The 25975-nt window shown below is 38.1% G+C and overlaps 1 protein-coding gene across 1 annotated transcript; it reads left to right on the top strand.

Annotated features, from left to right (window-relative positions):
* The first annotated feature begins 787 nt into the window (after positions 1 to 787).
* LOC126828639 (vitelline envelope sperm lysin receptor) lies at positions 788 to 19158 on the top strand. Its single transcript, XM_050558526.2, has 10 exons — positions 788 to 832; positions 1213 to 1260; positions 2408 to 2444; positions 3415 to 3596; positions 10150 to 10304; positions 10932 to 11080; positions 16904 to 16994; positions 17568 to 17721; positions 18404 to 18539; positions 18985 to 19158. The coding sequence occupies exons 2-10, from the start codon at positions 1222 to 1224 to the stop codon at positions 19140 to 19142; spliced, it is 1101 nt and encodes a 366-aa protein (XP_050414483.1). The 5' UTR covers positions 788 to 832; positions 1213 to 1221; the 3' UTR covers positions 19143 to 19158.
* Positions 19159 to 25975: the final 6817 nt, after the last annotated feature.

Raw genomic sequence — 25975 nt, 5'->3', positions numbered from 1 at the left:
GATATATAACGCTAAAGTCACACATAGAGTCTTTAAGAATAGATCTCTGCCTTGAATGTAATGTAAAGAAAATGTCGAATTCAATAAAATTGTCGAAAATTGAAAAACTCGTGTATCGTTTTAGATCTCTCATACACACATAGACTAACTAAACCATGGTCAATTTGATTAATACGATAATTCAAGCGGAATAAATATTTCCCAAAATTCTGGAAGCATATCTTATTGTTTTCGACTAAACTCGTTAATGTAGGAATTAAAATGACATATCAATAAACTTGTGGACATGGTTTAAAAAAAACAACAATATTTTTAACCAAGTCCACAAGTTTATTGATATGTCAAACAGAATTTTTAATCTTGCTTACAAGTTGTTTAGTTTACACTATTAATTTTAAATTTACATACCATGTAACCTATAGTATATATTGTACATTTCCATCCATCTCATTATATATGTATTTACACTTATATATGTATGTGTTTGTCATTTTAACTGTGTATATACACCCATTTTGTTTCTTTGTTTATGTATATTATCTAGGGAGAGAGGTTTAACATGGGCTAAGCCTGTTCCCCAATCCCATTCAGACATCCTGAATAAAAATATTGTTTATAAAAAAAAATGACCGTCAACCGGCATCTAGTCTGTTATCAGTAGGAGCTAATTGTAGGCAGACATCGTAAGTTTCGTATGGTTTTTATCTCATCGGTATCGCTTAAACGCAAACCTGACTCGCCCTAGTTAACGCCCACACGCAGCACGTGCAAGTCCCGAGTATAAAAAGACGAATGTTGTTTCTGTGAGTGCAAAGAGGTGGAAATAGCGAAGGTATTAGCAGAGATTTATAATTTCATGTGTTTGTTTTCATGTGGGTTATGTCTTCGTGTATAACGAAGTTGTGAATGCTTTCACGTTTAAATGAACTTCAGTGGCGAAGACTTAGCACATAAATGTTTATAAATGTTAGAGATTATATTGTATCCGCAAGCCAACTGGTCATAGATTATGAACCGAATCACAGTTGATATTAATGTTTTGAAAAGGTTTTTTGGTTGTGCAGGAATGCCTTATACAGGATTACAATGGATGCTTCACCTGTCTACGCTTCATCCATAGAACAAGGGAATACATAAAAAAAAATTGACAAAGGCTATAAGATTCGGCCAATACGATCCAGGAAATTTCATTTTCTATTTATATCTTTTCAGAGTTTAAAGATGCATGTTCATATTTTAGCTTCTATCGCTGGTTTACTGGTAAGTAATTATACTGGATTTAGGTTTAGAAAAATCTTTTTAGACACTTGAATCGGCTGTTATACGGAAATGAGGCAAATTTAAAATGGAGGCTGTATATGGACAAATCAATAACTAAAGACTTTTGGCAAGCGTAAATTCCTGGTCGGATCGCGCACCGTATCGATTTTGTGCGTGAAACCATCAATGCATTTCTCATGTGATACGGCACACGGATACGACAGCACGTATCGAACAGCTTTCATACGGAAAAGGTCCGTATGGCACCTTCTCCTTTTTACCATCTTTTTTGCTACTTTTACACGCTAAAATCTTGTCATAGCTTTTTTATGAATCTGTATATATTTGTGATTTTAACCATGATAAAGACTAGAATTTAATCATTATTTTTGATTGAGTTTACTTTGAATATTCATATTTTTCCTGTCTGCATGCTGGTTGATCTATCTGCTAAATTTAGGGAACGACTTTACTTCCTCCAGGAATTTGTAGGCTAAGCACTCGACTGGTACTGGTGGTAATCTTGGTAGATAACTGCCATCATGCTGTAATATAACTAGGCTCGGCTCCGCAACTCATAGCGTGAAAATCTGCCAAAACTCTAAAACTACATTGAAGCAGCGTATCACATGATACGGATGGGGGAGAAAATCCGCTTGCCAAAAGTCCCTACTGTCTAGGTTCATTTAGATTTAGAAAAATGGTTTGAAGAAACTTGAAACGTGCCATATTTTTCACCGAAATTTTTGAAAGATGCATTATGTCGAATGAGAAAAAAACCACAATAAAATTAAAAATTCAGTCCAATTACTTTATTTTGAGCGAAGCTGAGTTTGAATTTGATTTGTTTTTAAGTCGCGATTAGCCATTGTATCATTAAATTGTTGAATGACAGTTCTAATCCATTCAATATATTGAGCCATTGAGTGACCTAGAGTTGATTATGAATAATGTCTAAAAATGTAAATATTTAAAGCTTAGAAAACACTTTTTAATAGGCCGATTTAGGTCTTCCATAATGCGTCTTATTAAGGACTTTTTGAACCCGTTTTCTTTGTATGGGGACTTCGAGCCCGGTCTTGAGATGGAATTGTAAATACATGTATGTTAATATAACATTCTTCAATCTAGACCGATGTTCTTCCAGGTTTCTACGGTTTACTGTAAGCTACCATCTACAACTTGTGAGTATATTTTAATAGAATGGTGTCCCGTATATTTTAATATAACAAAGTGTCCAACACTAAACTATATAGACCCAAGCTAAACTACTTACATGTAGTTTGGGCAGATAGAAATTTCGTTTGTTCAAAGTTAAATATATTCCAGAATTCGATTCATACAGACTCAAAAGAAAGCGGATTAAAGTTACAATTTCATATTTTTAAGTTATATTTTTAAAATTTATTAAAATAAAGCCTTAAACGAGATGGTATCTATAAACAGTCCTACCTTGTTAAAGAATAATTCTATTAATCCTATAATTCACTATTGCCAGTTGAGAAATTGGCAAAAATATCATTTTCAACTTTAAATTCCAAAGTTTGAAGATAGCTATTCAATGGGGGGGGGGGGGGAATAGGAAAACAAGGGAGGTAATTGTGTTATTTCCGGGGTGAATGTTTTTTTAAGTGAGAATGATACCTATGATCGTATAATAGTGAGTTGATAACCTATTGAGCAAAAGACATAGAAATAATTATGTTTTGACTTTCTTAGTAAATATGAAATTCTCGCTTTAAGCTACAGAGGTAACCACGTTAGTGGCAATTTTTAAAATTGTCAATTGCTCACACTGGAGTATAAAAAGTGATGGTTCACTGTAGATGGACATAATGCACGTTCGATATATTGGATGTTCGAAATGAAATAATAATATAAAAAAAATACTTGAACCTGATCGAACTCGGTGAAATGGTCCGGTCTAAAGTCAGTGGAACTTTGTGTAGCCATTTAAATTAGTTATATTGTATGGATTACATAGAAATTCTAAACGTCTTCATTAGATGTTCGGTTACATACATGTATATATATATGCAGGGGTCTGGACAAGTTCATGGACGATTAAATTAGATTTAATGGTAACATTCGTTTTCATTTTTAAATGAGGTGGCTCCGAAATATAGTCACCATCTTGATCTCTATTTTTAACAGTAAATGTTGAATGCGGAGATCATGTCAAGAATACGCCGGCTGTTATAACTTATATTGGTGATGCCGTTGCTGTTATTGGTTATGGTGCCTTAGCCCCTCCTTGTGTATTTAAAGAAGATATTTCTACAGCTAGTTTTAAACTGAGCGTTTATTACAATACCACTGATAAATGCAAATTTCAGGTAAGGCATCACTTTAAAATGGAGATGTATCATTTCTATTTCATTTTTTTTTTCGTTTGAGAATAAGTCGGTCTAAATGTGGAATAAAAGATGTTTGTTTCGGAGATTTTCCACCATAAGCCCTAACTTTCTATTTCAGCTTTAATTTTTTCGTGACATGCGCAGAGGTCGAGACAATGGACATCCGAATTTCGTGATTTTTGTTTTGTTTACAGCAGGCAAGCCATTTTAGATTTGTATCGTGGTTAAGTTGGGTCCGACCCACGAAAACCGCTTATCATGGGCAGGCGTAATTCAGAAACACTAACAAAAAAATAAATAAAAAAAACAAAAATACGAGATCAAAAAGTAACTGAAATTCTCACTTATTTATAATCCTGTTAAATCTTACTTTTATCCAGTCTGTTTTCCTGCTATTCTTCCACGAAAAATTTAAAAGCATTTTTTGCTTGGTGCCTGTTTTCTCCTAGAGATGTTCCACCTCGTGACAATAGGCTTTTATGCGTTATGAACTTAGTCCAATTTTGTGCCTATTCAAATCGAAGAATAAACCTAATGTTATAAAATGTCATTGTTTATTAAAAGCCTTGTCTGGTTAGATTGTAATGGAATATTAAGTAGTATCACCTGCGGCTGAGAGCATTCTACTTTCTCTCTCTGTGTGTGTATATATAATATATACTCAGCCAAATTAAAAACTTGACACTGAATTTCAACAATTTTTTTTTCTGGTAAGTCAAATAAATTTTAAAGTGTTTCTAACGATAGTAAGAAGCCTTTTAATTTCATAATTGTAAAGTCACGTGGATCACGTGACTTTTGAGCATACAAAGATGAAAAACCTGAAACACGTGCAAACACAAACTCGTGAGGTCAATCGATGCAAGTAAGTTTGCTTAAACTGAACACGCACACGTAACTTGAACTGGAAAAACAAATTAAAATTGTTATTTTCATCTTTGTTAGAAATTGCCGCGCCTTTCAAATGTAGGACGTCTACGTGCTGTAGGTAGGCTCTATGCTGGTCAGTCTGTGGTCACTGTTGCAAGAGCCTTTAATTGTTCACCCCAGACAATAATTAATCTTAGAATGAGAGTGCTTCAAACTGGAACTATTGCCGACCGCCCAAGGGCGGGAGCGCCACGTGTGACGTCACTCAGGAAGATCAAGCAATACGATTACGTCATCTTAGAAACAGATTTCACTGCAACCTCCACAAGTAAAGAGATGTTTGGTGGAAGGGTAACTGCACAAACTGTTCGAAATCGCTTGCAGGCTGCTGGTCTTCGAGCTCGGAGGCCCTATAATGGACCAATATTGACACCTCTTCATCGCCGTAACCGACTTGTGTTGGCCACAAAACACATCGTCGGTGGGCGATCAAAACCTCGTATATCGGATTTTATTAAGTATACAGGGGAAACAAAAAACTGTCTGCGGTCCCGGATTTTTTATTGAATGTGATTATATTTCTAATTTATGAACTAAATTATGGAAAATTTAATATGGGAAGGTTATTTTTGGGATAATTTTAGGGGTTTATGTGCTGTGGCTATATACGACATTTTGTCTTGTGAAATGGCGGCGTATGTGATATACGACGTTCTGTTCACAAACTATAAGCCTGTTCTGAGTATATACGACGTTTTGTTCTTAATAACCTATTTACACAGGTTATTTTTTAGGGTAATTTACCTAGTACAGTGGCGGAGGCAGGATATTTTTTTATCGGCCGGGAGGGGGGGGGGGGGGTGCGGAGCAAATCGGGAAAAATCGGGGTGTCAGTATGGATTGTGAAGCTTATCTGCACCCGAATATAACACTCAATTTCATCAGCTGTAGCTGACATAATTCAAGGCAAATAACCCTGAGCCATAATATCCAAGACATAATTCAAGGTAAGTAATCCAAGGCTACAATATCCACGACATAATTCAAGGTACCCAGGGTCATAGCATCTACTACACAATTTCAGGTAAGTTGTCTGGAAGGTAAATAGTCTTGGATCGGTTCTGGTAGGTAAATATAGCCTTGGATAGGGATGATACTGACTACGCAACCTAAGATAAGATATCAAGTGTCGTGATATTTACTCCATAAACAGGAGTTATAAACAAAACCCAATGTACGTTTAGCCAAGAGCATGGAATCTATTAGAGAGAAGCTATCGAATTAGACTTTTCAAAAAATGTTGTGAAGACTTGTTCTAGGTACATCTTGTCTGACGATGATCGGCAGTAATGGGACGGCAATTTAGATAAAGAGTCTAGAAATCTTTTAGCGGTTAAATATGTAGACGATTCTCTATTCTTGGATTTTTTTTCTCTTTTCGGTCGAGTCAGGTGTTGTACCGTTTTTGGAACGGTCGAACCAACTGTACACCATTTTTTCTCCGAGAGCAAACGTCGATAAGAACATATTCTTGCAGACCTGTAGTCTGTCATTGTTTTTAATTAAGTGGTAATGGTAAGTAGTTTACTTTCTGTATGTCTTTTCTTCCGTTTCGCATACGGTTCTATCCTTGACATTACATTTCTTTACAAGATTTACTATGTATACCTCTTTTTGGTCCCAACTCATCTTCCAGAATGCTTCAAATAGACTACGTCTGTCATCCTCTGTAAATTTTGAACATAATTTGCTAGGATTTGGAGCTTTACACTTTGATGTACAGGACGATAGTGTAAGTGTTTTTCCTGATCTCTTAGCAGCATATTTCCTGATCTCTTAGCAGCATATTTGTAATGTCCAACATTATGAGCTAAACCCATGTATGGTTTACCATGCATACGTAATAGTTGGTTGTTATTCTTAAGCCAAACTGCTGGATCAGAGCACCCTTTTTAGCTCTTTTTAGTATCTCAGCTGATATTGATTCTTCAGCGGATTCTATTGCTTTGTTTTCTTCAATTGAAATTGCGACCGACTCGACTGTGGCTGAAATGTCTGACGATGGCAATCCTGTAACTGTCAACAGATGATTAGACTGTGTTGATGCTGAAGCATTGTAAATATTTGTAGTTTGTGTGGAAGCAAGGACCGACTCCCCAACGATGACGAAGAGTGTAGAATTTGTCTGCTTGGGCGAGGTAAGAACTAGTTCCTGGAAGTGATGCTGGGGATTGTAAGTGCCGGTTACTAGAGGTGGTGCTTGAGCGAGGTAAGTACTAGTTTCTGGAAGTGATGCTGGGGGTTTGTAAGTACCGGTTACTAGAGGTGGTCTTTGAGCAAGGTATGTACTAGTTACCTAAGGTGATGCTGGAGGGTTGTAAGTACAGGTTACTAGAGCTTGTGCCTGAGCGAGGCAAGTACTAGTTACCGAAGGTGATGCTGAAGGGATGTAAGTATCGGTTACTAGAGGTGGTGCTTGAGCGAGGTAAGTATTGGTTACCAGAGGTGATGCCGAAGGGATGTAAAGTATTTGTTACTATAGGTGGTGCTTGAGCGAGGTAAGTGCTGGTTACCAGAGGTGAATCTGAGGGATGTGACTACTGTTTATTAGAGGTGGTAAAGGAATGTAAGTACTGGTTACTGGGGTGGGGGGGTGCTAAAGGTATGTAAGTACCATTTACTTGATGTGTTGCCGGAGCGGGATGAATACTGATTAGTGGTGATGGTTCTGGAGCGAAGTAATTATTGGTTATTGGAGGTGGTGCTGGGGCAGGTAAGTACTGGTTTCACGAAGTTGCACTGAGGACTGGTAAGTTCTTGGGCCTGGATATGATGTTGAAACATGGTAAGTACTGGTTGCATGAGGTGGTGTTGGAGCAAGGTACGTGTTAGTAACTGCACGTGGTGCTGGGGCCAGATAAGAAGACAGCCAATCTAACTCATGATCACAGCTACATATTACTAAGGGGTCTGTAGAGGGTTTTGAAATGTCGTTAAGTCGTCCATTATTTATAGTAAATCTCCGACTAGATGCTTGACTAGATGTGCCAGATGGCAGAGGTAGACATAGTAAATCTTGTAAAGAAATGTAATGTCAAGGATAGAACCGTATGCGAAACGGAAGAAAAGACATACAGAGAGCAAACTATTTACCATTACCACTTAATTAAAAACAATGACAGACCACAGGTCTGCAAGAATATGTTTTATCGAATTTTGCTTTCGGAGAAAAAATGGTGTACAGATGGTTCGACTGTTTGTTGGATTGTTAAAACCGCTAAAAGATTTCTAGACTCTTTACCTAAATTGCCGTCCAATTACTGCCGATCATCGTCAGACAAGATGTACCTAGAACAAGTCTTCACAACATTTTTTGAAAAGTCTAATTCGATAGCTTTTCTCTAATAGATTCCATGCTCCTGGCTAAACGTACATTGGGTTTTGTTTATAACTCCTGTTTATGGAGTAAATATCACGACACTTGATATCTTATCTTAGGTTGCGTAGTCAGTATCATCCCTATCCAAGGCTATATTTACCTACCAGAACCGATCCAAGGCTATTTACCTACCAGAAAACTTACCTGGAATTGTATAGTAGATGCTATGACCCTGGGTAGCTTACCTTGAATTATGTCGTGGATATTATAGCCTTGGATTACTTACCTTGAATTATGTCTTGGTTATTATGGCTCAGGTTATTTGCCTTGTATTATGTCAGCTATAGCTGATGAAATTGGGTGTTATATGCAGATAAGCTTCATAATCCACCACTGACACCCCGATTTTTCCCGATTTGCTCCGCACCCCGCACCCCCCCGGCCAATAAAAAAAAATATCCTGTGTACAAGGTAAATTACCCTAAAAAATAATCTGTGTAAATAGGTTATTCGAATTTAAGAAGATTTGAAGCATACGTTCCCCCCTTGACAAAGAAGATTCGAATACGTCATTGTACTGGGCACCTGAAACAAATAAGAATAATAATAAAACAGTTTGACAAAACTTAAGACTTAGTAATGTGAAATTAAATTCTTAAGTAAGCTGGTTCGTTTGAGTGTCTAAAAGTTCAAGACTATTGTTTTCTTTTTTTTTCATCTAGATTTGGGACACAGTTTTACACGTTGTATCTCTTTCTAACGTGAATTCCTCTATCATTTAGATTCAAAATACTACTATTATGTCAAAATGGACAGGCTGTGTTAGACAAAACTTAAGACTTAGTAATGTGAAATTAAATTCTTACCTTGTTAGCCTGTAGCCTGCGTTGATGTCAATTAGGAGATACGACTTTTTGGTTCTTAAAAACCACGTGACTTTGAAAGATGTTTTATGACAAATTGGCGTATATAAGATACGACATTTTGGTTTGTAGAAAATTTCACGAATCAGAATACGATGTTTAGTCACATGCCTATAACTTGAGTTCTAACTGGATTACAACTACCGCGAATAGAGCATTCGACGCGCCATTAATTTACGATTCTAACCATGTAAAAAACGTTTTTGGCGCCAAAATTGATATACGTGGTTTTGATCGCCCACCGACGACATAAGATTTACTCAGACAGTGGAATTCGGTTGTCTTTAGTGACGAATCTCGATTCACTTTGAGATTTGCCGATGGCAGGGCCTGAGTGTACCGCAGACGAAGTGAACGTTACGCTCAAGTATGCGTCAGAAGTTGACCGATTTGGTGGCGGCAGCGTCATGGTTTGGGGTTTCTTTTTGTGCACATGGACGTTCTCCACTTGTTGTTGTCCAAGGGAACTTAAATGCTGTCCAGTACAGGGATCAGATTTTGCAACCTGTTCTTCCGTTTATGCAGAGACATGGGCCTGGACTAACGTTTCAACAAGACAATGCTCGACCCCATACAGCAATTGCTACCCAGAATTTGTTAAGATATGCCGGTGTCAAAGTCCTTGATTGGCCGTCGCTTAGCTCCGACCTTAATCCTATTGAACACATCTGGGACGAACTGGGTCGACGTGTTCGTCAGCAAGTGAATCCACCACTGCCGTTGCAGGACCTTCAACATGCTCTTGGTAAGCAGTGGCGACGTCTTCCTCGGGTAGTGTTTACTAATGTTCTGAGATCCATGAGAAGACGTTGTGTGGCAGTACGAGACGCTAGAGGAGGCCACAATCGTTACTAAACACTTTATTCCGATTGTTCTCCAAGTCTGTGAATGTCATTTTGGGTGGTACTGTGACATCACGAACGTTATCAATGTCAAGGACTTTCGGCGAGACGTATTCTTACTTTCTGTTGATGTCAAGGTCGTCTGTGCACATCATAACACTAAAATAGTTGCCTTAAACCAAATATTAAAAATCTAGTCCCAAAAATCCCGAGTGTCAAGTTTTTAATTTGGCTGAGTATATATAAAAGCTTATGTCCTGAGTTTGTCTATGCGTCAGTGTTGCCTCTTTTGAGGGGTCCCAAACTACTGGAATGTTGACTTACAAGCGTAACGTCACTCGTAGACATTTCTAATGTCCGACCCCGCACCTCCCAACAAACACTGCCATAGTTTCATAAGAGCTTTGATTATTGCGTTACATTAAACCCGAAATATCCAAGTATAGCTCGCAATTGAATTCGCAGCTCCGATTAGAGAACCTTATACGTTTACTGTAAACATTTAAATTGTATTGTAGCAATCTTCGGCGACTCGAGCTATATATGGTTTAAAAGTGGAATCTAGATTATTACATCAACTATTTGAAAGTGCTGATGATGAACGATTTTTAATAGAATGTTCTTTCATGAGATACAAATCCAACATATCCGTTGATGTTGCTCTACAAGAAAAGTGAGTATTTTGTTATAGATACATTACGTAAGTTAGAGCTGGTCGCTCTTGCTATAATCAAAAAGACAATGCAAAATGAATATCATTGCTAGATAACGGTGCGAGTACCCTCGTCGAAACACTGCAGTTGATAAACCTGGTGAACGTTATTCATAATGTTCTGTTATACAAAATATATTTAAAATTTCATTCAAATTGCTTCTGTAGTTTTGACGATGCGGCATTGACGGTTTATCGCAACAACGGTACTTGTTTTTGGAGATGGCGAACCGTGTTAATTCGTTATCTTCGCCATCTGATGGTCAAAGTTGATTATGGGCTTGTAAATAAATTCTTAGTTTATAACTTGGAAGCTAAAATAGATATTCAATTGCCAGATCATGCATATTTATCTACAGTATACAAATAACTCGACATTTTTTTTGTATGACCCCCCCCCCCCCACCGGTATTTTTCGGAAGAAATGCCGCTTAGATCGTCAGGACTTACGACCGGGCGTGATTTTATCAGGTTTAGCTGTTACACTTAAATTGCCCGTTTCAGTTTTTAAACGAGTAAGAGTAAATCTAGATGGTGTTAATTTAACTGTTTTTAAATAACTAATGTACATACCATTGGAACTTTCAGATACAAACCAGCAGAAATGGTCGTAGTACCTAAAGGAACTGTTGCCAAGTCTGTTTTCGAAATTTATGTGATGAGTGCCGTTGGTGATAAAAGATTAAACGAAGCGATTTTAGTTAACAGTTTAGTCAAATTACATACCCATATGACAAGTAAGGAAAAACTTGACCCAAATCCTTTACACAAACTAAAATGTCGCTTCGATGGAGGGAGGATATTTAGTCCATATCGCTTTCCGTTAATACTTTGCAAATTTATGTGGCTAGCTGTAAAGTGAATACGGTGTCCTTCAGCAATTACAGGGTTGAGCGTTCAAACAGTAAACACCACAATCATGTGGCTATTGTATCTTTTCCGCTGGTTTGTCTTTTCGGCTTTTGTAGTACCGCCTCCGTTCACTTATTCCTGAGCATCCTGGAAAACAGAGAATATTCATGTGGATATATATTGTCGTCGTCCGTCCACAATTTGTGACACTCTACTTGTCACACCTTATAGGTAGGGTGACCCGTGCACTCTACAGAAAGTTGGTCTCGACACGGCTAAATGTGCACGCTTCAGTTGCGTGTCTCGAACTGATTTCTGACTACACCGCACTCTCTTCGAGTCGATAAATAGCCATGGCACGTGCAATTCTCTACAAATATATCAACTATTACAGCCGTAAAAAATCTATTGTTGACATTTTGAATAGCAGCAAAATTTAGCTTCTTGGTTATTACAGCAGCTTTAGAAATTATGTTTTTTATTTTTTAAATTGCTTTATCATTAACTGTACCGTTAAGAGCCGCATCTTTTGGTTTAGTACAAATAATATCTCTTGAAACTCTCGGGTTAGACAAGAACATGATACTAGCAGTAGTTTCATTTTACTTTTACAAGTTTCTTAAAACAATTGAGTTGTCTAATTGGCTTATTTCTAAATTCAATTTCTTGTTCTAGCTTTGTTTTTCGTAAAAAAGTAGTCTTGATTATCCCGACCTGTCAATCAGACGTAGAATGGTCGATAGATTGGTTAAGCGAGACTAATTTCAAAACAAGGGCACGTAACCTTTTACTCAAAAGTGTCTGGATGTTATGGACGACACTTGGAACCAGTTTTCAGTCTATTATTTATAGATGATTAATGGTCATAGCTTATTAAGTACAACATGATCGTTTATTTAGAGACTATAACTGAAACTGATTTGAGGCTTGGCATATATATATAAATATTGTGACATTGTCGAGATATTTGGAGATATTTATTTATGGTGGGTCACCCTAATATAGGTTTATCTGCAAGATATCTTGGTTCCGTTTGATATTGGCATGTATCGGATCGAAACTGCATGGATTATGGCCCCTGAATGTACGAAAAATCTAGAATTTTTTTTATCCGATTTTGAAACTTTACAAGATCACAAAGATCTTGATTACTTTCGATAATCGCACATATCCGAGCTTAACTTCCTGGAGTATGGCCCCTGATTGTTTGATATCACATTTTTAGCTTGTGATCGCTCTCAGATCATATTATCCGATTTAAAAAAAAACCCGAATATCGTGAAAATCGGACCAAAACTGTCGGACAAAATGGCCGGTCCTCGTACGCAAATAGTATAAATATAAGGTATATCAAGGTAGTGGAGAGGCCACAAATTTGATACGATTTTGATGAAACTTGGAATGCATGTTTATATCACAAAGGTCTTGGTTTCTTTCGATAATCGCATATCCAAACGTAACTTTCCTGGATTATGGTCCCTGATTAATCTTAAGATCGCATGTTTAGCTCGTGGACCCGCTAGAGGTCACATGTATTGAATTTTAAAAAAAAAACTTTTAAATAAATCTACGTTACACGTCCGGGGGGAAAAATGTGTCCCAAACTGCCTACCAAAATGGCAGCTCCTTGTATGTAATACCAAGGTTGTGGGCCCTCTAGAAGTCAAAACTTTTATCCGATTTTAATGAAACTTGTATTGTATCATAATCCAACGGTATTAGTGCCTATCGATATTTGCACATATCGGACTGTAACTTCTTGGATTTTGGCCACTGATTGTACGACAAATGGTGTTTTTAGCTTGTGGCCTCTCTAGAAGTCGCTTTTATACGATTTTAAAAATACGTCTTAAAGGACAATATTGGTGTCAGTCATTATAAAATATGTGATAGAGCTCGTAAAATACATCCCAAATATAATTTTAACAGATCATTGCTACTGGAGTTGTGTAACAAGCACGTGAAGAAACGAGAAGTGACGTCAAACATGAGTTGTCCTTCTACATGTATATAACAGACTGATATAACGAGCGGTAACAGACAAACGATCGAATTTCATTTCACTGATAATTCCGTTGAAGATGAAAAGTTATTATATGAGACGATGAGAGGATATCTGACAATTCAAAAAAAGAATTGGCTGTCAGTAGATAAAAGATAACGAACAAATTAGAAACAGTCCGTGCATTACCATGTTTTTATTAAGAACAGAATGAATAAAAACGGGAGAATGCACGGGATTTTTCTACTTTTTCTCGTGTCCCTTATCTAGTGACAGCCAATTCTATTTTTGAATTGTGAGATACCCTCAACTTAACGGAATTCTCAGTGAAATGAAATTCAATCGTTTGTCTCTTACAGCTCGTTACTTCAGTCTGTTATATAATTCCCATCATCGGCTTTTCGGGTAGAAATCATGGAATAAGCTTTATTTTGTAGGTTTTGATGTTTGATTACAAAAAACCAATGTTGACATTTTTTCTGAGTAGATCTTCATAGTATGGGAGGCCATTATTTGAGGGTAGCCATTTTGCGATAATATTCCAACTTATTTTATTTTCAACTAATTTATAATGTTATCACATATCAACTGATTTGGCAATGTATTAATATTGGCAGGGTTCATGATTATGCATCAGATTGTTTTGCATCATTTCAGTATATTTCCAAGATGGCGACCAGTTTTGGCGGGAAAATCGGACGATGTGCTGATTTCGATTAAGTAGTAGTTCTTGGTGTCAATGTGTTTTCGGGACCAGATTCCATTCCTGACATTTACAACCTTGTAAAATGATCACATGTTCATATACTTAGCATATTTCCAAGATGGCGGGGAAAATAGGACGATGTGCTGATATTGATTAAGTAGTCGTCGTTGGTGTCAATATGTTTTCAAAGGCACAGGATCCATTTAGGTCAGTAACAACTGTGTAAAATGATTATTTTGCACATTTACAATATGACAGACATTTTTGGCGGGAAGATGGAACGATGTGCGGATATTGAATAAGTACTGTAGTCGTCTATATGGTACAGGATATATTTTTGGGGGAGCAGATTCCATTTTTGCCATTTACAACTGTAAAATTACCACATGTTCACATATTTATCATATTTCTAATATGGATTTCATGTCGGGCGGGAAAATGGGACGATGTGCTGATTTTGATTACGAAGTCGCGTTTTTGTGTCAATATTTGCTTTTCAGGGGCGCAGATTCGATTACTGCCATTTACAACTGCATGAAATGGTATGTTCACTCATTCAGCATATTTTTGTTGGTAGGACGTTTTCTAAATACATTACTGTAAAGGTTTCTGAATCCAATTCTGCTATGTATAAGCTTGTAGCATGTTCCTGGAAGCCTGTGTCGAGTTTACCCATTAGGTATATTATCCAACAATGTGGTAGTTGAACTCAAGCGCAATATCATTCCACATGTTCGTTTTCCATTCATCTTGGAAGTCAGTTGATAACATAATCTATGCTATGAGGGGTTCTTAGCAAGTATTTCACTCACAGCCACGTCCCTACCACTATCATCCACGTTACTGCCAGGCTGGAACGAAGCTCCTGGCCATAAGCTTGCTATGCTGTTACGACCTTCATGTGTGTGTGTATATATATATATATATGCAAGATACTAAGCCTCGTACATCAGCTCCAGTCTAGCACCCAAAGAGGAAACTTCAAGAAAACTATGAAATGTTCTTGATTGCTTGACTATTGGTTGTTTTCTGTTTTGAAAGTGAATGAGGTCGGGGGAGAATGGCAGTCTCTATAGGCGTGACGACAGAACGCCTTACGCCTGGTAGGCATGTCACAGGAGTGTAGTGAGAAAGTATCCCGGTCTGACTGGTAACCGCGAGACCATGGTGGGAACACTTTTCGCGCAGCCAGATCTTGGCCATGAGCGTAGAAAGATCTTGTAGTAAGCGCTTGGCGTGGTCGTTGCAGGCGCATGATGGGCACGTGGCGTAAGCACCACGCTGTCGCTATTCTGTTTGCCTTCATGCCAGGAATAGGCTTTACTTTCCCAGGAAAATCGATGATAAATAAATGCTAATAATGTGTTTAGAAAAATTTCCACCATCTTGGAAATGTGCTAAATTGAACATACGACCATTTTAAGTAGTTGTATATGACAGAAATCGAATCTGCCTCCCCGAAAACATTTATATTGTCACCAAAGACAACTACTTAATCGAAATCAACCCATCGTCCGATTTTCCCGTCACAAGTGGCAGCAATATTGGAAATATACTAAATATGTGAACATGTGATCATTTTACAAGGTTGTAAATGTCAGAAATTGATTCTGCGCCCTTGAAAACATATCTATTGACACCAACGACGACTACTTGTCAAAATCTGCACATCGTCTCATTTTCCCGCCAAAAATGCCCGCCATTTTGGTTACATGCTAAGTATATGAACATGTGATCATTTTACAAGGTTGTAAATGTCGGGAATGTAATTTGTGACCCCGAAAACATATATAATATATTGACACCAAATACTACTACTTAATCGAAATCAGCACATCGACCGATTTTCCCCTCTAAAAATGGGCGCCATCTTGGAAATATCATCATATAATATAGTCATGAATGCCGCCAATATTAATACATGGCCAAATCACAGTCGATAACATTATAAATAAGTTGAAAATAATAAAATAAGTTGGAATATTATCGCAAAATGGCTACCCTCAAATAATGGCCTCCCATACTATGAAGACCTACTCAGAAAAAATGTCAACATTGGTTTTTTGTAATCAAACATCAAACCTACAAAATAAAGCTTATTCCATGATTTCTACCCGAAAAGCCGACGGATTTACATTAACGATCGGACAATATAGGACAACTCGTGTTTGTCATGTTTGGCGTCACTTCCCGTTTCTTCACGTATTTGTTACACGTCTCCCGTAGCAATGATCTGTGTTAAAATTATATTTGGAATGTATTTAACCAGTTCTATCACGTACGTAATGACTGACACCAATATTGTCCTTTAAGTGTATCACTGTTACACCCTAATTACGGTTGACTTCGAATTTCGCGAAAACCGGATCGAAACTGCCTGACAAAATGGCCGCTCCTTGTACTCGAGTACTGTAAAAGTATGTAATACCAAGGTTGTGAACACTCTAGAAGTCAAAATTTTATCCGATTTTGAAACTGTAAAATATCCGATTTTGATGAAACTTAAAATATCTTTATATCCCAAATATCTCGGTCCATTTCGATATTCGCGCATTTCAGACCGTAACTTCCTGGCCCCGAGTTCACGAAGAATTCTTAGACTCGAGTTAAGAATTTACTCAAAATTGTTTGCCTCATTTTTAGTTTATTAAACTTTATGTATCAAATACATCAAGAAACTGAAAAGTGGTTTCTTGATCAAAGATTTCTCATAAACAGTGATTGAAACTTGAGTAAATTCGTAACTTAAGCCTGAGAATGCTTTGTGAACTCGGGGCGCTGGATTATGGCCCTGGTTGTACGAAGAATCGCTTTTTTTTTTTTTCTTTTTTTTTTTTTTTTCTTATTCTCTATCCGTCTCTTGCAAAATGTGGATGTATCTTGGCTGGCAACTGTTGGTTTTAAAAGTGTCGACAACAATTGTCGGATAGATCCATCTTTATGACAATACTGTTTAAAACGACGAATAGTTTAAAATAAGCGGATAAAATTAAATTTTAGCCAAAGAATCCACTGAAATTGGATATCTACCATTGGAGTGTGTAGTTGAATCTTCAGATGGCAAGGTGAAGATTTTGATATTGGCTAGTGGGTGAGTATTTCAAATTTATTTATACTTTAAATATTTTTGGTATTTAAGGAGTGATTCCCCCCCCCACCCCACACTACCCTCAAATCTTTTTCGACCTTTTTTGGGTGTACATTGTGGTCCGGGCCCAGACAGCAAATAACGCCTATGTCGGCGATTGGGGCGAATTAGCTTTAGAAACGGGATCATTGTATACACAGGGGTTTCTGTTGGTGTAGGTCTTCGAATACGATCTTGACTCATCCAATTAAAGCCGAAATCAAATATAACCTCATATACCCCAACGCCCGTTCACTAAGCTTTTGGTGTTAATAACTCGGCAATTCGATATTCTGACAAATTTTACTTGCGTGTCGATCTTATCCGCCTTTTTCGTACTAGCCCTACCGAGCTCTGCATACTTCGGTGAGTCGCGTCCATAGGTTACACTAAATGCCATTCGGATGCATACTATTCGACCATAACAGTAGCACGAAGGTTGCCATTACAAAATAGAATGTTATCTCGGCCACCTCCCCACATCATGCAGAATATTTTATTTGAAATATTTTTAATTCCGATTGCTGATTATTCCAGGTGTGGTACAGGATTTCCTTTTAAACAAAACGAAGGATTCACTATGAAGGGCCCAAATGGCGATAGTCCTAAATTTCGAATGTTCCGTATATCAAAGAATCAAGGTATCGTGTTCAGATGTAGCTTTGTGGTTTGTACAGGCAGTTGTAATGGGGTAGGTATATATTCTGTAATTACTGTAAAGTATATCGCCGATAGATTCATTGGCGTGTTCGACCAATGCCATAGTTAACTGTACTTTCAGTATTTTCCACTTGTAACTCCATATATGGCCAATGCTTAACGCCTTTTTAGATGGCAATACGCCATATTTAAATCTATTTATTGCTATTGATTTTATTTAGAATTTAAAAACTAAAATGAGGAATCGGTCTAAATGTTTCGATGGCCATCAGTATTTCCAAAAATGATATTTTGAAAAATTTCGCAACATTCGTCATTTCCTCGGCAAACGAGCATGTCAAGCCATGCCTCTTAAACTAGAACACTATCTTTCATTTAGTTTAAGTTGTTAGGATCACATTTTATCTTTGTATCTTTGATAGGTGACTTTTAGTCGAGGGGCACAATTTATAGGGATTAAAAGGTTATACGATTTCTCGAATAACGTCTCCCCGGTTTCTAGATTTTAAAGTAATTTGCCCTTGTACTGTTCATCTATATCGTAGGTGCTTGGTGTAGGGGGCACAATCTAATAGATGCTATATTATAGCACACTTCCTATACTGCATTCACCATTTACAGTATACAACCGACCGGGGCAATTTAACAAATATTTAACATTTTGTTTCCACTATTGTAACCTAAAAACGCCAGCATCCAGATTTTTATTTCAGAATTCTTGTGTCGCAGCCAAGAGTAGGAAACGCAGAAGTGTTGGTTTACAATACAATTCTCTTGGACTACTGACCGATAATAGCAATGTTAAACGAGCTGCTGTTGGCGTACATTTACCAGAACATCAGATGCATGGTAAGTTGGCTTCCAAAATTTGTTTAATCCGCCTCCTGAAGCCTTACCAGAAACTGATCAATGATTGCAAACCAGTCTTCAGGTTATTTTAGTTGAAAATTTTCCTTTAGCATTTTCTGGATCTTGAGTGTATAGTGAACTAGGCCACAATCTCATACATTTGTTTGCGTAGGAAGTTCTGCACGATGACCTAACGTGTTAGATGCTCGCAGAGAAAACCGGCTAAGCTATTAAATTTCGAGCCGATGACTTGACTGTCGCGTCTGTAGGCGCATTAATTATGAGGCCCCGACTTGTCAGTAATGGGACAGCGTCTATAGTTTGGATTAGACGACAGGCGTGAACGTAAATTCTTGGCAGTTTGAGCGCTATGACCGTATAAAGGTGGCTTATTTGACAAATCGGTTTAAACAGATGTATTTATCAGTTTTCATTTTGTTTTCAGCCCAGACGAACTCATTTGAATTTAGCAAGAATTCGATGTATACAGCCATTTTAGCTGTTGCGGGTATTGTGCTCATAGCATCTGCAGTAGTAACCGCTTACGTTTTATCACGAATCCGCAAACAAAGCGTTCCCATAAATATAACTTACAAAGAATAAACTAGCTTAAGATCTTTTTTTGTTTTTGTCATTAAATATTTCAATACGGAACTAAAGTGTTTCATTTGTCAAAAGGGGTTTAATTCAAGGTGGGTGGGACAATAAACGTGTTTTTTTTTTTTTTAAAGGGTGGGAAGGGGCGATACAGGTATTTAAGGATGATGCAACTGACCACCCACCCTTCGGCTAACAAATGCCCTATACCAAGTGCCGGGTTCAGAAGAGGTATTAGTCTTTTCCACTCGCAAGCCCCCACCCCGCCCTGTTGACATGGGTCAAAAGTCGAGGATCGTGACGGATGTTTCAGACTTAAAGTGCGTGTAAGACTTGAAGCACGTGCTTTAAAGTGTCCAAAACATATACCTTTTGCCTAATTAACTCCCCCGGCGTTCGTTTCGGCGCACAATTAAGTCATACCCTCAATGTATTGCGCGCAATAGATAAAATTACATGCAAGTCCCGAAATACATGTCGTTTGCTGGCTGGACGTTAACTCCATTTCTCTCGAATTGGTCAGACGAGCCAATGCCCTGTAAGGTTTAACGATTTGGCTGGGAGCCTATTTTGACGTGCCTTCAAGCACGTCCGTGCTCCGATGAGCGAAAACCGTGCTCTGTGAAATAAAGACGTGATCTCAAGATTTAAATTTGGACAAAAAAGGTGCGCAAAGTATCACTGAAGATAGGCATATCCTTGTACCAAATATTTGAATCACGAGTTATGATTCGTGTGACCAATCTCTCCCATTTCCGAATTCTTGATTCAACGGAACTGTTTCTAGATATACGCATGAGATTATATTCAGAATGTATAAAATTTAAAAAATCAAATTTACGCTTATTCTTCACTTGCGTCAGTCATAAGTATGAATTAGTATATAGATATGGCCCTTAGGCTCACGCACAGTCTAGTTTGTGACGTTTCTGTGTTTTTTGCAGTGACCTCGTGTTTCCTCAGATAAACGCCAATTATTGATGCTAGAGACCTTGTATATTTCAATTCCAAAGCCGGGGGGGGGGGGGGGGAGAGCCGAATGGTTATCATACACGCTGTATCATAAGGTCTGTCATTGAATCAATTGGCGTAGCTTCGATACACCGGTTGTACGTGAAAATGAGTAGGGCTGCCTGTCCAACCTCGAGTTCCCCCCCTCACCACTCCCCCACTGCTGGAGACCTCTATATGCGTAATGACCTAGGTATGTGTCTAAGTGGACGTTTCCAAAGGGACGCGCTACGAGTAAATTTCCATAAAACGGGCCCTGTGCATGGAAACGTAGTTTACATCGGTCGAGAAAGCTGTCGTTCATTCAGTCAGGCTAGCCACGACACAGATGAAATGAAACGCATCACTTACAAGATTAGTTGGGAGCCACGATGGGAGCCCCCCCCCCCAAAAAAAAACCCCTTAAAGATAGGTTCCCAGAAAAGTATTTATCGGGTGGTTATTTCCAATAAAAGTATGACAATTTTGTTATACATGTACATGGAAAGTAGATGTCCAATCTTACTAGAAAAATACTGGATTCCCTGAAAAACACTCATGGAGCGTATACAGGACAAATGTAAGGGTTCTCCAAATCGACAGCCCGACGAATATGAATATCTGCACGCGTGACGCCAAAGGTTGCACGCGGAGATTGAGCGCGTGATGTACATGTTCAACTTTATGAAGAGTTAGACGTACAACACTTTCTGAGATAAAAATCGCTGAAAAAGACGAGGGTAGTGGATAATCCGAGAGTTTAATTAAGATTCGATATGTGTAATAGTCGGCGATTAAAGACAACATCGTCTTGTGTATGCAATGAATTCTCCCCCGACTTCGAACCCGTTGCTATAGGTACCGAGAGAGGTAAGTCACGTGACACAAACATGACTTCTTTTGATCGATTTCTATAGCAGGGGTGTTCGTTGGCAATTATATTGTTTTGAGGATTTGAAGCAAATTTATGATAAATAAATTAGTTTGAATGTTTTTAGTCCACATATATCATCAAATCACCCAGCTTGTACGCGGGAATGCATCTTTTAGCTCAACGAAGGTCTATACATCTATCCGTGGAGGATAATGAATCGTGTTATATTGTTTAATAAACAAATAATACTTTTATGAAGTTAACTTTGCGCGACTTAAATTAATTTTAGAGACGACAAAATTCCTTGTAATTTGACTTTACCTTTTGCATAGCGCAAGTATTGAAATTATGCATAATTTTTAGATTTGCATAGATTTAGACATAACATACGAGACGAAAAATATCTGATCATAGAGGTAGTAACTATTTAAAATTCATTCAAGCTTTCCTAAAATCACATACTTAACGAAATCACATGCCACAATAAATGGTTCAGTATTTTCGGACATTGAATGGTCCGTACTAAATGAAATTCGGATTCAGTTAGTTCGACCATAGTCAGGAAATCACAATAACCGAAGGTCGCCCATGGAGGTCGTGTGTTCGATCCCTGCATTGGCCGAGGAAGTTCATCAGGATTTTCCGACATGGTTTGCCCTGGTCAGTGACGCAGGGCCCGACAAGGGCAGCTGTCAAAGTGTTCGGATGGAACGGGAAAACCGTGGTCCCCCGTGTACATAAAAGATCCCTTGGCAGTTGGAATTCGATGAGAGGAGGCCATAGTGCCGCTGCCCGGGCAAAATTTCCCTCATAGCATACTGTGTGGCGTATGTCATCTTCATTAGCCCAGTCGGAGCAGAACAGTAGCACGTTAAACCCCATTTCATTTATCCAAGATTGTATGTTCGCATTGTACTCCACAGGTCACAATTTTAATCCGATATTGATGAAACGTGCATTTTATGTTTATATCCCACATACCGGAAAGTAACCTCCTGGATTGTACGCAATTCACGTACATTGTAGACTCTTAAGGGGTCAAAATGCGGAAAAGGCCTGGCACGAGGAAAGCTGTCTAACCCGGACAGTGAAACCGGGTTGGAAAATTACTAACGTTCTAGACCGACACCGGGAATCAACCCTGGACATTGTTATCCAGTAGTCACTGTCCTGGTGGATATTACACTTTTGGAAAAGCACCGAAGCAAAACTAGGCTAGAGATCTCAGCAGTGGCTCAGTGAGTATGACGTTAGCTCGTTATCCTGGAGGTCCCGTGTTCGATCCCTGCGTTGGTCGAAAAAGTTCATCGGGATTTTCCGACACGGTTCCCCCTGTAATGATGCAGGACAGGGGTCCTGGAAAAGGACAACGTAGAAGTCGTTTCGATGGGACAAAATACCGATTTCCCATTTACACCTTGGCAGTTGGAATTCGATAGAGGGAGAGATGGGGTTTAACGTCCACACGACACAAACTAGGTCATTTCGGGACTAACATGGTTCAATTTTATTTCCATAATTCCCTTGCGCGTAGGGGCCTTTAGCAGTGGGAGGAAACCGGAGGTCCCGGAGAAAACCCACGAGGTTGGACAGGCGACCCTCCTTGTCACGTACAACCGGGGAATCGAAACCACGCCAGTTGACTCAATGACAGACTTTATGATGGAGCGCGCACGTGCTAATCATTCAGCCATCCAACCCCCCAGAATTCGATATAAGAGCAGGCCTTAGTGCCGCTCCCCGGGCAAAATTCCCTCATAGCACACTGTATGGCGCATGCCCTTTACTAACCCAATGGGAGCAGATTTCACATCCATTATCAGCAATATGACAAGGCAATTATTGCATATATAATAATGTATTGATCACTTATTCGGTTCGTATTATCTTAACGATGATCTACAATTATTGTAATACTATAGGGTTTATTTTAGTACTAAGGTGTTCTGTTTAATATAAAAATTCGTTACCTACATGAGGTGTTATGAAGTAGCTTGCATTATTCTACTATCTTAGACTAGTTCACCAACAGTTATGTCAGTATCCATTACTGGAAGTAGGGTACTATAGTCCAGTCATCTCGTGCACGGATTAGTACAATTAACTAGAATAAGTGTTAACGTAAAACGGTGTCTATACGAAACACTTACCCAAAAATGGTAATTATCCCACCCTAATAGCTGACATTATACTTCTTTATAAGAGAGCTGGTTTGATTTACCCTCAGATATAAAGCTGCCCGAGAGGGGAACATCGTAGCCTCCTCGGCTGAGGCTGGGATAGAGACAAAATGTAGTATTTAAACCGTTAGGTCCGAGTTGTAAAGGATGCTAAACTCAGATCGTAGATATTTTAATAACGCCTAAAGTTTCTATAATAGACGTAGTTTTCCTGGATTTAACGTTGTAGTTTGCTGTATTTGTTTAATTATATAAACTTATTAACAAACGGTGTTCCAGAGTCAGTTAATTGATGATTGAAATAATTGATCCCACAACGTTCTCTCACGAACCCACCAATGCATCAAACCAAATTTGAAATTAGTTTTCGGAGAGTTTTTTTTTTTGGGGGGGGGGGGGGCATTTAACTAGGGAAGTAAAGGTCCTATGCACACTCATCTACAATAGAAGGCTTCAACTCCGTACATTTTCAAGCCCTTCACGTACCATCCTAGATTTTACGATACTAATTTCGATTGGTTACTGACCCAGATGGGAACTCTCCGATTCCCGGATAGAAAATATCATTGCGAATACCAAGTCACGCGCTTTCCAACTGAAATTTCGAGCTGTGACAATCGAGTTAGAAGTTCATCCAAAGTCAAGGTTGCTGGAACTTTCCGCTTTTCGGCTATGAATATACCATGACCAACTTCACATCTCAAACCAAACCTTTCCAAGTTACTTTTTGTTCTTCCATTATAAATCTAAGATACAGATCTATTTCGTTTTTTTTTCATACTTTCGATGGCATACACTACATGAAAATTTGACCAGATGTAGTGGAAGGTCGCATCAGGCGTCACGAACGCCTTTTGAACCTATGACGTCAAACAATTGATTAAAACTTACATTATGCAAGAGCTTAATCTGCCAATTTCAGGTCTTTAGGCCTGAAATGTTATCCAAATTATTAGACATTATCTTATACAGACCATAATCAACCTGCGATATTTACTGGATTAGAAACCGATCTGCTGCACAACGCTCATTGATTATGCAATCAAAATGGATAGTCCGAGACTGTTTTTATCGTACCGACTTTAATGATCGAGGCTAGGCCCAAAGCTCAATCGCTTAATTCTCGGTTCAAATTAGATCAATCTGACTGAAATTTTCAGCAAATTCCCTTTACGTTACCTAGTTTTTAACTATTCTGGTGAGAACTACCAGCTCCTTATAATGTATCTTTAATCAGAAGTGCGATTTCTACTGGGTTACCTGCAGTTCCAGGCCTTCGCGCGAATAAATTCCTTGAGAGTCAAAAAAGCTCTCCTGAAATTGGAAAAAGGGTAAATCGCTCTCCTGAATCTCGTGAGGAGAGCTTTTTTAGCATTTATGATAAGGATTTTAATTCATTTTGAAACCAACTGGCCAGAATTGGGTCAAAGTTGTTCCGTTAGGAAATCGGGTAGTTAAAAGCTTCCGTTAACTTTAATATAACCAGACTTCAACAAAAACAATTTTTGGTAATTTGTTATGGAGAATGTCGTATTCTGAATAGGTTAAAGCGGAAATTATACGATCATAGGTGTCATTCTCACACTTAAGACTCCTTTACACAGGAAATAATAACACAATTACCTCCCTTGTTTTCTATTCTCCACCATGGAGTAGCTTTTTTCAAACGTTTGAAAATGAAAAGGAAAATGATATTTTTGCCAATTTCTCAGCTGGCAATAGTGAATTATAGGATTATTCTTTAACAAGGTAGGACTGTTTATGGATACCATCTATATTCAGGCTTTATTTTAATAAATTTTAAAAATATAACTTAAAAATTTGCAATTTCCGCTTTAAGAAGATATGACTTGAAGTTCAAGTCAGTAATACTCCTGAATAAATTACCATCTTCGTTTATTCGATGGATAAACGGATATCAGTCGATCAAAATTAGGATTTTTCTACTACGGCCAGCATCAGAAAATGCAGTAGCCAAAATAAGTTGATACACCATGGCATTTCTTATTTAAAACACAAATTATTGTTTTTGTCTTTCATGTAACTCAGTTTTTATTCATTCGTGGATGATAGACAAGCGGCACAATGATCACGTGACAACTATAATTGAAATGGCTTTATATAAAATAAAATTCCGTACAACTATGCCATAGCCTTAAATAATAAGGACAATATTTTTAAAAATAACTCCGTCTGCATGTGTATAAAATAACCATGACTAAAACGCTATTTAAAACTAGATCTAGCAATGCTGGTTTATTGACCTAATTCCAACCGATGCATGTCACGTGTTATCGGGAATCGAAAAGCATTGGAGATCTTGACAAAAATATACATGTATTATTGATATCCGGTGTTCTATTGGGGATAATTCAATGACTATTTAAATTCAACGGGTCAGTGAAACCATATTTTGTCTGCGATATCACCTCGGTGGAAGCGGACGTAAAATACAACTAACCATCATCATTATCCAATTATCATTTTAATATCTACCTGGAATTCGTACGGATCGGACGTCAAAGACGGGGCGCGAATCCCGAGATTCACAATCCATGCCGAGCGAAATATCTTCATTCGCCACGTGGCTTAATTATTACAAAGGAAACTTACTGGACCTGTTATGAATAACCAACAAGCTTGTTTTCTTTATGCCGAATTATCAAAATTACTGTTTAATGTGTTTATTACTCTGATTATGAACCAGACGACCGATTCTCACTAAGGTATGACTTATTACAAGCAAGTTGATTGTCGATATTGACAGTATTTTTCGTTACCGGTATATTTTTCCT

The sequence above is a fragment of the Patella vulgata genome, chromosome 7 (assembly GCF_932274485.2).
Source record: "Patella vulgata chromosome 7, xgPatVulg1.2, whole genome shotgun sequence".
NCBI lineage: Eukaryota > Metazoa > Mollusca > Gastropoda > Patellidae > Patella > Patella vulgata.
This window is presented reverse-complemented; position numbering and strand designations above follow the sequence as displayed.